Genomic DNA, 13,120 nt, shown 5'->3' with positions numbered 1-13,120 from the left:
CACTGATACAATATCATGTATGTGCACAAATAGTAGTATATGATTATGAAATATGTAAGAGCTGCTATGAGAGACTCATTTAATATCTGTGATTTTGAGATTCTCTTCATTAATACAGTTATCTCTATATTCATTTTTCTAAAATCAGTGCAAATTTATTATTTATTTCTGGTCAAGAAATGTGTGTGTGTAATTTATTATATATATATTATCCATACCTTGTTGATAAAGTCATTTTTACATACATATAGATTATTCCTATAATTTATTGATGATTCTCCTGAAATAAACATTGATAGGTAAACTCTTTTGAAGTAATACATTTACTTTTAGTCATTTTATTCAGTTTTGAAGCATATAACAGGTTAGAAAGGTAAATATTAATTGAGTATATGAGAGATAAGACTCTAAGACTCTAAAACTATAAAAGTTAGCTGTTATTTTTTGAGTTTTCCATTATTATCATCATCCATATCATCATCATCATCACTTCTTCTTCTTCTTCTTCTTCTTCTTCTTCTTCTTCTTCTTCTTCTTCTTCTTCTTCTTCTTCTTCTTCTTCTTCTTCTTCTCAAAGCTTTATCTGTAAATCAACATGCTAACATATTCCAGAATAGAGCAACAGACTTAGGCCAAATATCAACTGAGAGATTTGTCCCTCTAGTTACAACCATATCAGCAGTCCAGGGCTCATAGAAAGTGTATTGTATGCATTTCCTGAGAGAGGAATTGAATTTAGACTTGAGCTTCCTGATGCCTGACCCACGTGCCTTTTCAGTCCAATGGACCATGTGTCTTTTCAGTCTTTCCTCTCCAGTTCTTCTCCAGCTGGACTAGGTTCTTATGTAAGAAGTCCCCTGTTCATCATTATGCAAATTACCTGTGTCTATAGTGATTAAAACAGGGATGTCCACACCCTGAAATCAACCCACAATAAGTTTCCTCTCCACAGTCCCTGAACACACTGACTCTAAACATGGAATGGAGCTGGATCTTTCTCTTCCTCCTGTCAGGAACTGCAGGTAAGGGGCTCACCAGTTCACAATCTGAAGTGGAGACAGGGCCTGAGGTGACAACGACATCTACTCTGACTTTCTCTCCACAGGTGTCCACTCCCAGGTCCAGCTACAACAATCTGGACCTGAGCTTGTAAAGCCTGGGGCTTCAGTGAAGATGTCCTGCAAGGCTTCTGGATACACCTTCACTGACTATGCTACGCACTGGGTGAAGCAGAAGCCTGGGCAGGGCCTTGAGTGGATTGGATATATTATTCCTTACAATGATGGTACAAAGTACAATGAGAAGTTCAAAGGCAAGGCCACACTGACTTCAGACAAATCCTCCAGCACTGCCTACATGCAGCTCAGCAGCCTGACATCTCAGGACTCTGCGGTCTATTACTGTGCAAGACACAGTGTTGTAACCACATCCCGAATGTGTCAGAAACCCCCAACGTGTAGGAACCTGCCCTGGGACTTAGATAACAGAAAGCCTGACTTTTAGACTTGCTCAGAAATAGAAATTTTGAGTGTCCATTTATTGCCTTCTCTTCAAAATCCTATAGTGCCTTTGAAATCTTTGTAAAAGGACTTCTATGAATAAAGTGATGCTGATTTAGGATAAACCCACAATTCACTGTACCTTGTCATTCTCTTCACCAGTGATCACCTCCCTTGGCATGTTTCTTATTCAATAAAACTAAAAAAAAATCACATATGGTGATCCATAATAAAACAACACTAGATCCTAAGAGACCAGAACGTTTCTTAATTGTTGGGAATAATGTATAATATGAATTTGATCTATAAACTCCAAACCAGCAACATCTGGAAAAACAAACACTCCTTCACAGCCTTAAGAAATAAGTGATCTTGGGAATGCTGTTAAATCTGGCTGTGTTTTCCAACAGAATTTCCAGTCTCATGGGATGTAAGAAATATTTGTCTCAGAATGCAAAGTCATGTGAATATAATTCCTGTAATTTGATAAAAATATTATTAAAACATTTTTTATGAAATTCACTCACCAACACAATGTATGTGCTTGTTAAATTATGTAGGTTCTGATATTATACGTAAGTGTTTGATTCCATAATTACTTCCCCCGGTAATCAACCCTACAGTACCTACCCCTTTTTTTTTAAATTTTAGGTTTATTTATTTATTTTTATTTTTGCCATGCATCTTTTTTCTTTGTGTTTCTTTTTCATTATGTTTATGTTCTGTTTGTTTTTTAATTTGATATAGAAACACAATCAAAATCTGGGAGAAGATTAGGGAGGTGTTGAGAAAAGGAAATCAGAATTCAGAATATATTTAAGGAATAAATGTATTTTCAGTAAAAAATAGAAAAAAGAACTCTAAAAGATCAATAAATAAATAATTCTGATAATGTATTTGTTTTGTAAGTAACCCATATGCACAAATGTCCATTTTTAGGTCTCATTTCCTTTTAAATTGTTCAAAGTAAATAAAAATCAAGGTCTAAAAACATGTGAGAATAAAGCATATGTAATATGCATAATAATAAGGTGTATTGAAATATACACAAATAAATAAAATATCTTGATTTTAATTCTCTCTCTCTCTCTCTCTCTCTCTCTCTCTCTCTCTCTCTCTCTGTGTGTGTGTATGTGAGGGTGTGTGTGTGTGAGGGTGTGTGTGTATGATTGTATTTTTACTAAAGAAACATTTCCATTATTAATCTCTAAGTTCACACAACAGTTTCTACTAGGATATCTTTTATTTCTTGAGGGTGTCTCTGTAGGAGCATGGAAAGAGATGTGATGAAAAGAGATGTGAACGTTAACATGGTACAAATTGACTTTGTCAACTTGGATAAGACTCTGGGGAATCTAAGGATAAGGAGTTTATTATAGGTACATTTCAACACAATATAAACTGAAAAAGGATATCCAGACAAAAATCATTTTTATAATCATTTCAAATTCCTTTGCAAAATAAACCTTAAAGTGTGGCTATATAGACCCTATTTTATGCATTTCTTGTAACCATGAGGTTGGGTTCTTTTACCAAAGTACAGTGCCTAGTGTGCTCTCAGACCAACAGCATACAGATTAGGAGGCCATAAATATATGTGATACCTCCCCTAACGATGGTTAATAGGCTAATTATGAAAGAGTCTGCAATAATCATTCTGGGTAATTCTGCGTTCTGTCCCTAGAGATAGCAAAAGGATGAACAAGTTGTTAAGAACCTCCACTCTCAGCTTTCTGGATGGAGTTAAAGTATTTGATTTTATCTCCTTCCTTGATGAGATATTCCTGTGTGATTACAGTTTCAGGTTCTCTCAGTGCTTCTCTGTGAGTACAAGGACATTATGCCCTCTAGAGTCTTTTTGTCAACATTATTGATAATAATGACAAATATTTGTTTTCCTGTGTCAGTGAAATAAAAACATCAAATAAAGTAGTAGTGTAGAACGTGAGGGATGGTACATAGAGCTGTGTTCCTTGACTCTACGAAGTATACATATTTCTCAGTTACCATTTTGAGAGCTAAGAAACCATCTCTTATGCTATTTAGTCCTTGTCTTTAAAGACACTAAACCTGAAGCAGATTGCTTGTGTTAGTTCCTAAAGTCTATGTCATTCTCCTGGAAATGCTATAGAAACATAAATGATAAAATTTGAAGGTTCTTTAAATCATCATGAAGATCAGTTATCTTGTAGTTGAATAAGACCCTCAGCTGGAAAGTTAGAACTTTCTTTTAATTATAACCAAGCAAGTGAAAGACCTGGATGATAAAAAACTTGAAGTCTTTAAAACAAAAACTTAAGATATCAAAAGATAGAAATATCTGCCATGCTCCTGGGTTGATAGAAGTCACATAGTAAAAATGGACATTCTCTCAAAAGCAAACTACAGAGTCATTATAACATACATTAAAATTTCTATATAGGCTTACGTGAGCAAAAGTAGTTCTGGTCGTTGTCTATCGTCTCGCTAAAGCCGTTTGAGGGAAGAAGAAGGAAAATTCTCCGGTCTCGTTGGAGTCCTGCAAACATTTTTAAAGTATTTCTGTCGACCAGATACCTGAAAGAAACTCTAACAGGGTCAAAGGCCACATTGAATTTGCATTGAGCCAAGCTTGCCACCAAGAGTCCATCAGTCACCATGATGCTGAGCACAGAGGGGAGGGAGGGGTTCGTGGTGAAGGTCAGGGGCCTACCCTGGTCCTGCTCAGCCGAGGAAGTGATGCACTTCTTCTCTGATTGCAAAATCCAAAATGGCACATCAGGTGTTCGTTTCATCTACACCAGAGAAGGCAGACCGAGTGGTGAAGCATTTGTCGAACTTGAATCTGAAGATGAAGTGAAATTGGCTTTAAAGAAAGACAGAGAAACCATGGGACACAGATATGTTGAAGTATTCAAATCCAACAGTGTTGAAATGGATTGGGTGTTAAAGCATACAGGTCCAAATAGTCCTGATACTGCCAATGATGGCTTTGTACGACTCAGAGGACTCCCATTTGGCTGTAGCAAGGAAGAAATTGTTCAGTTCTTTTCAGGGTTGGAAATTGTGCCAAATGGGATGACACTGCCAGTGGACTTTCAGGGGCGGAGCACAGGGGAAGCTTTTGTGCAGTTTGCTTCACAGGAGATAGCTGAGAAGGCCTTAAAGAAACACAAGGAAAGAATAGGGCATAGGTACATCGAAATCTTCAAGAGTAGCCGAGCTGAAGTCCGAACCCACTATGATCCACCTAGAAAGCTCATGACTATGCAGCGCAGGGGTCCTTATGATAGGCCAGGGGCTGGAAGAGGGTATAATAGCATTGGCAGAGGAGCCGGGTTTGAAAGAATGAGGCGGTGCCTAAGGTGGAGGGTATGGAGGCTATGATGACTATGGAGGTTATAATGACGGGTATGGTTTTGGGTCTGATAGATTTGGAAGAGACCTAAACTACGGTTTCTCAGGAATGTCTGATCATAGATATGGAGATGGTGGGTCCAGTTTCCAGAGCACCACCGGGCACTGTGTACATATGAGGGGATTACCATACAGAGCCACCGAGAATGATATTTACAATTTTTTCTCACCTCTTAATCCCATGAGAGTGCACATTGAAATAGGACCTGATGGAAGAGTTACTGGTGAGGCAGATGTTGAGTTTGCTACTCATGAAGACGCTGTGGCAGCTATGGCAAAAGATAAAGCAAATATGCAACACAGATATGTGGAGCTCTTCTTGAATTCTACAGCAGGGGCAAGTGGTGGTGCTTACGGTAGCCAGATGATGGGAGGGATGGGTTTATCCAACCAATCTAGTTACGGAGGTCCGGCCAGCCAGCAGCTGAGTGGTGGCTACGGAGGGGGTTATGGCGGTCAGAGCAGCATGCGTGGCTATGACCAAGTTCTTCAGGAAAACTCAAGTGACTATCAGTCAAACCTTGCTTCGGAAGCAAGGGACCATCCAATAGCATCTACAGCTACCTTTATAGGAACTGGATAGAGTAGGGAGGGTGTCTTCATATCCAGTATGATTGGTAAATGGGAAGTACAACTGCTTCTGATCACTAGTGGTCAGCTTCTTTCTTTCTTCTTTTTCCTTTTTTTTTTTTTTTAAAAAAGAACAAAAATTTAAGTTTTAACAGTTTCGCATTACAAGCTTGTGATTCATGCTTACTGTAAAGTGAAAGTTAAGATTGTTTTCAAACTTTAAGCTCAGCAATTTTGAACACTGAAAATATTCATCTAGGATCTAATAACAAGTACAGTATTGACCATAACTGTCAAATCCCCTTTCAGCTTTCCTCAAGTTAGTTATGGTGTAGGAGTGAACTTAAGCAGCAAGCACATTTAGGTTTAAAGCAGATTCACTTACGTTAAATGTTGCTCTTATACCGCAATACATCGAAAAATTCAGATGCATGTTGAGAAACATGCTTTTCTGTAAAATATATATATATATATATATATATATATATATATAGGAGCTGTGTCTATGATTCAAAGTGACAACATTTGGCATGTTTGTTAATTCTAGCTTTTTTGTTTAATATCCTGTAAGGCACGTGAGTGTACACTTTCACTTTTTTTTTTTTTTTTTTTTTTTAAAGATCCGGGACAATTTTGAGATGTGATACCAATGCATTAGGAGTTTGGTCATGTTATTTGTATGGAATTCTGGGGCTTTGATTTAAACCTTACCTTGTATTGTGAATTCCATTTAGATGTATTGTACTAAGTGAAACTTGTTAAATAAATCTTCCTTTTAAAAACTGAAAAAAAAAATAAAATAAAAAAAATTTCTATATAGTTCTTTACAGATCTTGAAAGGACAACACTTATCTTCACATAGAAAATCTGCAAAATCCTGGACAGCTAAACCTGTCCTGTGCAATAAAGGAACATGTGGAGATATCAGCATCCTTTATTTGAAAGTTTCCCACAGAGCTATAAAAAATCAAGGTAATGAAATAAAATAAGCATGGTTAATAGACAGAATCAAATAAAAAAATCCAGAAACAAATCCACAAATTTATGGACACCTACTTTTTGATAAAGTCAGAAATACCCAATGAAAGAACAAGAGCATCAGCAAATGGTGCTGGTCTAACTAAATATGTATACATACATGAATGCACATAGATCCATATCTGCTCTCATGCACAATAATCAAAACGAACTGGATCACAGACCTCAATATGAATCAAGATATCTTGATCCTACAGCAGAGAAGGCGGGGAAGTGCTTAGACGTCATTGGCACAGGAGACAACATCCCGAAGAGAACACCAATAGTAAAGGTGCTAAGAGCCACAATCAATAAGTGGAATTTAATGAAATAGAGAATATTCTGTAAGGCAAATACCACCATCTACAAGACAAAATAGTTGCCTAAAATATTCTCAACAACTCTACAAATGACAGAAGGCTGAAAACCAAAAATCATACTCAAGAACCTAGATGTCACCAAACAAAATAATCCAACTTAAAATGGGTTGTAGGTCTAACAGAATTCTTACAAAGAAATCACTGTTGGAAAAGAAGCATTTATAAATGTTCAACTTCTTTACTCAACAGTGAAATGCAAATCAAAATGAGTCTGGGATTTGTTCTTCTAGTTGTCCGAATGGCTAAGATCAAAACCACAATGACAGCTAATGCTGGTGAGGATGTGCTCACCATTGCTGGGTGAAGTGCATACTTTTATAGCCACTCTGCAGCACACATTTATTTTTAAATATCCATTACAAGTATCCTTTGTTAATTTATATTACACATATGTATTTTATTCATAACCTATGAAGTTTATTGAAACATAGATTTATATCCATTTAAAAGGATGCTACAAAGTTTCAAAGAAGTGGTTTCAAACATCCACATATAATCATTACAATCAACAGCATATGTTAATCTATCTGTAAATTCTTGCACTGACAGGAGGGTTTCTTCAGCTGGAAAATCTGATTTTTGATGTGGGAACATATTTCTTGATGCTCCATTCACAGGGCTGAGCCAATGCAGCTCTTCAGAGCAAGTGTTGGTTCCATGGTTCCATGGTATACCCCAGTTCCATGTGAAGCCCTTAGTTCAGGCAATGGAAAGAGGGAGAAACTCAGCATTTTGCATTGCCTGGCCTTCATTACATTTTGGGTTTTATTATTCTTTTTCTGTACAGTATAAATGTTTTAATCAAATTTGAATATCATGACGCTGTGTGATTTTTGTGACTTGGGATAAGAAATACTAAGAAAGTAACTTAAAGAATGACCTTGTTAATATACAGAATACTGAATAAGGTGAATAAATGATGTCCTCATACTAACACCATACCACTGCTCCTTACATATAAATTTAGATAAAGTTTACCACAATGTCCTGGATTTGAATGCCATTATCTGTTACCTCCTTCCCCTCAGACCATCCACCACTGAGGTGGAGCAACCTGCTGTGCTGCTTCTCATCCCTCTCCTTTGATATGCCACCTGCCTCCTGCCTGAGGCCAAACTGGCTCGCCAAGATCTTCTGGAGCCTACACTGCTCACTTCCAGCTGGACTCCAAGGATGATTTGGTGGGAATGGGCCCCCCTTCTTTATAAGTGAGTGTTCCCCGATATTAAAATTGAGCTTTGATCAAAATGTCTCGACTTAGCTCCATTCTTTTTCTCATCGCCTAGATTCTCTCTTTTCTTCCAGATTCCAAGATGCCTTCCAGGCTCGAACTCGGACATGTGAGTCACTGGCCGGCCTCAACAATTATCTGTTCACAAATTTATGGACCCCACCTGGGATTAGTTTCATTCTCCTCGACTTACGCTCTCACTTTTTTGCATTGTAGCATGGTCCTTGAAATCCCATCTTATGTATGCCCATGACATGACCATCATGAAGTCAGTATGTGTTAACTGCCCTCCTCTGATGTAAAGGATCCTGTAGTGCCTTTGAAAGGATACATAATCTCTGTGATAATTCTTCTCCAAGTATATCTCTATGAACCTTGAACCAGATGGGTGGAAGCCTTAAGAAGACAGAGATTGCCCTTCTAGTCTGCACCAGCACCGGGTCACCTTGGGCACAGAGTTGGCTGACACCCCCAAGGTCCCCTAGAGGACTCTCCATGAGATCTTAGGCCCACCGGTGAATGCAACACAACTTCTGTTCCAATCCAGTCATGTGGGACCTGAGGCAGCATTAGGGAAGCAGAAAACCCGGCCTGACCAGGGTCACAAGTCCCTTCTGGTTGGTGCCAGCACTGGGTCACCTGGGCGCAGAGACAGCAGACAAACCCAAGGTCCCTAGAGGACAGCTTCTGAGGCAAAAGCCATTTCAGGCAACAGACATCTGGGCACCTTCCCTGACAGAGGAGAGGTGTCTGCCCTGCCTGGGAGAGCTTTGCCAGAGCACCTGGGGGAGCCATCTTGGTTCCTGGATCCCTCTGAGACTAGTCTGTGCAGGTGAGAGAAGCCAAAAAAACACAGCTTCTGGACAGGTCCTGTTTCAGGCCTTCATCTTCTGCCAGGAGGCAGGTCTGAATGCCAGATATCTGTGCACCTTCCCTGTAAGAGGAGAGCTTGCCTACAGAGAGTGCTCTGACCACTGAAACTCAAAGGAGAGAACTAGTCTCCCAGATCTGCTGATAGAGGCTAAAAAAATCAAGAGAGGAACAATCTCTAACCAGAGACAACTATAACAACTTACTCCAGAGATTACCAGATGGAGAAAGGCAAACGTAATAATCTTACTAACAGAAACCAAGACCACTCACCATTATCAGAACACAGAACTCCACCTCGCCTAGTCCTGGGCACCCCAACATACCCTAAAAGCAAGATGCGGATTCAAAAGCATATCTAATGATGATGGTAGAGGATATCAAGAAGGACTTTAATAACTCACTTTAAGAAATACAGGAGAACAATGCTAAAGAGTTACAAGTCCTTAAAGAAAAACAGGAAAAAACAATCAAACAGGTAGAAGCCCTTACAGAAAAACAGGAAAACACATCCAAACAGGTGATGGAAATGAACAAAACAATACTAGACCTAAAAAGGAAAGTAGACACAATAAAGAAAACACAAAGTGAGGCAACACTGGAGATAGAACCCCTAGGAAAGAAATCTGGAACCATAGATGTGAGTATGGGAATACAAGATGCGAATACAAGAGATGGAAGAGAGAATCTCAGGTGCAGAAGTTTCCATAGAGAACATCTTAACAACAATGAATGAAAATGCAAAATACAAAAATATCCTAACTCAAAACGTCCAGAAAATCCAGGACACAATGAGAAGACCAAACCTACAGATAATAGGAGTAGATGAGATTGAAGATTTTCAACTTAAAGGGCCAGCAAATATCTTCAACAGAATTATAGAAGAAAACTTCCCAAACCAAGAGAAAGAAATGCCCATGATCATACAAGAAGCCTAGAGAACTCCAAATAAACTGGACCAGAAAAGAAATTTCTCCCTACAGATAACAATTAGAACAACAAATGCACTAAATAAAGATAGAATATTAAAAGCAGTAAGGGAAAAGGGTCAAGTAACATATAAAGGCAGGCCTATCAGAATTACACCAGACTTTTCACCAAAGACTATGAAAGCCAGAAGATCCTGGACAGATGTTAGACAGACACTAAGAGAACACAAATGCCAGATCATGCTACTATACCCAGCTAAACTTTCAATTACTATAGATGGAGAAACCAAAGTATCCCATGACAAAACAAAATTCACATATTATCTTTCCACCAATCCAGCCCTTCAAAGGAAAATAACAGAAAAAAAAAATACAAGGACAGAATCCACGCCCTAGAAAAAGCAAGAAGGTAATCCTTCAACAAACCTAAAAGACAGCCACAAGAACAGAATGCCAACTCTAACAACAAAAATAATAGGAAGCAGCAAATACTTTTCCTTAATATCTCTTAATATCAATGGACTCAACTCCCCAATAAAAAAGACATAGACAGACAGGCTACAAAAACAGGACCCAGTATTTTGCTACTTATAAGAAACCCAAAGTTTTCAAAAAAGACAAGGAGGGACACTTAATACTCTTGAAAGGTAAAATCTTCCAAGAGGAACTCTCAATTATGAATATCTATGCTCCAAAGTCAAGGGCAGCCATATTCATTAAAGAAACTTTAGTACAGCTCAAACCACACATTTCACCTCACACAATAATAGTGGGAGACTTCAACATACCACTTACATCAATGTACAGATCATGGAAACAGAAACTAAACAAGGACAGAGTAAAACTAAGAGAAGTAATGAAACAAATGGATTTAACAGATATCTACAGAACATATCATCCTGAACAAAAGGATATAACTTCTCAGCACCTCATGGTACCTTCTGCAAAAGTGACCATATAATTGGTCAAAAAACAGGCCTCAACAGATAAAAAATATTGAAATTGTCCCATGCATCCTATCAGACCACCATGAAATAAGAATGATTTTCAATAACAACATAAATAATGGAAAGCCAACATTTGCATGGAAACTGAACAACACTCTTCTCAATGATACCTTGGTCAAGGAAGGAATAAAGAAAGAAATTAAAGACTTTTTAGAGTTTAATGAAAATGAAGCCTCAATATACCCAAACTTATGGGACACAATGAAAGCATTTCTAAGAGGAAAATTCATAGCTCTGAGTGCCTCCAAAAAGAAACTAGAGAGAGCACACACTAGCAGCTTAACAGCACACCTAAAAGCTCTAGAACAATAGGAAGCAAATTCACTGAAGAAGAGTAGATGGCAGGAAGTAAACTCAGGGGCGAAAAGAACCAAGTGGAAACAAGATGAACTATTCAAAGAATCAAACAAACAAGGAGCTGGTTCTTTGAGAAAATCAACAAGATAGATAAATCCTTAGCCAGACTCACTAGAGGGCACAGGGATAGCATCCTAATTAACAAATTCAGAAATGAAAAGGGAGACATAACAACAGATCCTGAAAAAATCCAAAACACCATCAGATCCTTCAACAAAAGTCTATAATCAACAAAACTGCAAAACCTGGATGAAATGGACAAATTTCTAGACAGATACCAGGTACCAAAGTTAAATCAGGATCAGGTTAATGATCTAAACAGTCCTATATCCTCTAAAGAAATAGAAGCAGTCATTAATCGTTTCCCAAATAAAAAAAGCTCAGGACCAGATGGGTTCAATGCAGGGTTCTACCAGAACTTCAAAGATGATCTAATTCCAGTTCTTCAAAAACTATTCCACAAAATTGAAGCAGAAGTTACTCTACCCAATTCATTCTATCAAGACACAATTACTCTGATACCTAAACGACCGAAAGACCCAACAAAGATAGAGAACTTCAGAACAATTTCCCTCATGAATATAGATGCAAAAATCCTCAATAAAATTCTCGCTAACCAAATCCAAGAACACATCAAAAAATCATCCATCCTGTCTTAGTAGGTTTCATTCGAGGTATGCAGGAATGTTTTAATATATGGAAAGCCAGCAATGTAATCCACTATATAAACAAACTCAAAGACAAAAACCACATAATCATCTCCTTAGATGTGGAGAAATCATTTGAAAAATCCAACACACATTCTTGATAAAAGTCTTGGAAAGATCAGGAATTCAAGGCCCATACCTAAACGTGATAAAAACAGTCTACAGCAAACCAGTAGCCAACATAAAAGTAAATGGTGAGAAGATGAAAACAATCCCACTAAAATCAGGGACTAGACAAGGCTGCCCACTTTCTCCCTACCTATTTAACATAGAATTTGAAGTCCTAGCCAAAGCAATTAGACATCAAAAGGAGATCAAGGGGATACAAATTAGAAAGGAAGAAGTCAAAATATCACTTTTTGCAGATGATATGATAGTATATATAAGTGACACTAAAAATTCCACCAGAGAACTCCTAAAACCTGATAAACAGCTCCAGTGAAGTAGCTGGACATAAAATTAACTCCAAGAAGTCAATGCCCTTTCTCTATGCAAAGGACAAACATGCTGAGAAAGAAATTTAGGAAACAACACCCTTCACAAAAGTCACAACTAATATAAAATACCTTGGCGTGACTCTAGCTGAGGAAGTGAAAGATCCTTATGATAAGAACTTCAAGTCTCGCAAGAAAGAAATTAAAGAAGATCTCAGAAGATGGAAAGATTTCCCATCCTCATGGATCTGCAGGATCAATATAATAAAAATGGCTACCTTGCCAGAAGCAATCTACAGATTCAATGCAATCCCCATCAAAATGCCATTTTGATTGGCATTTTCTTCACTGAGTTAGAAAGGGCAATTTACAAATTCATCTGGAATATCAAAAAACCTAGGATAGCAAAACCTCTTCTCAAGGATAAAGAACCTCTGGTGTAATCACCATGCCCTACCTAAAGCTGTACTACAGAGCAATTGTGATAAAAAAAAATGCATGTTACTGGTATAGCAACAGACAAGTAGACCAATGGAATGGAATTGAAGACCCAGAAATGAACCCACACACCAATGGTCACTTGATCTTTGAGAAGGGGGCTAAAACCATCCAATGGAAAAAAGACAGCATTTTGAACAAATGGTGCTGGCACAACTGGGAGTTATCATGTAGAATGCAAATTAATCCAATCCTATCTCCTTGTACTAAGGTCAAATCTAAGTG

The 13,120-nt window shown here is 37.9% G+C and overlaps 1 protein-coding gene and 1 pseudogene across 1 annotated transcript; both read left to right on the top strand.

Moving 5' to 3' along the window:
- Window positions 1–976: 976 nt before the first annotated feature.
- On the top strand, window positions 977–1,503 carry LOC110306635 (Ig heavy chain V region 108A pseudogene; annotated as a pseudogene).
- A 2,522-nt stretch (window positions 1,504–4,025) lies between these two features.
- On the top strand, window positions 4,026–5,909 carry LOC110306634 (heterogeneous nuclear ribonucleoprotein H2-like). Its single transcript, XM_029484407.2, is given in 2 exon segments — window positions 4,026–4,844; window positions 4,846–5,909. Coding segments are annotated over 2 exon segments (1,341 nt in total). The 5' UTR covers window positions 4,026–4,136; the 3' UTR covers window positions 5,479–5,909.
- The last annotated feature ends 7,211 nt before the right edge of the window (window positions 5,910–13,120 follow it).

This window comes from Mus caroli, unplaced genomic scaffold (genome assembly GCF_978045245.1).
Source record: "Mus caroli unplaced genomic scaffold, Mus_caroli_1 scaffold_14, whole genome shotgun sequence".
Taxonomy (NCBI): Eukaryota; Metazoa; Chordata; class Mammalia; order Rodentia; family Muridae; genus Mus; species Mus caroli.
Note: the sequence above shows the minus strand (reverse complement) of the source record. Positions and strands in the feature narration are given on the sequence as shown.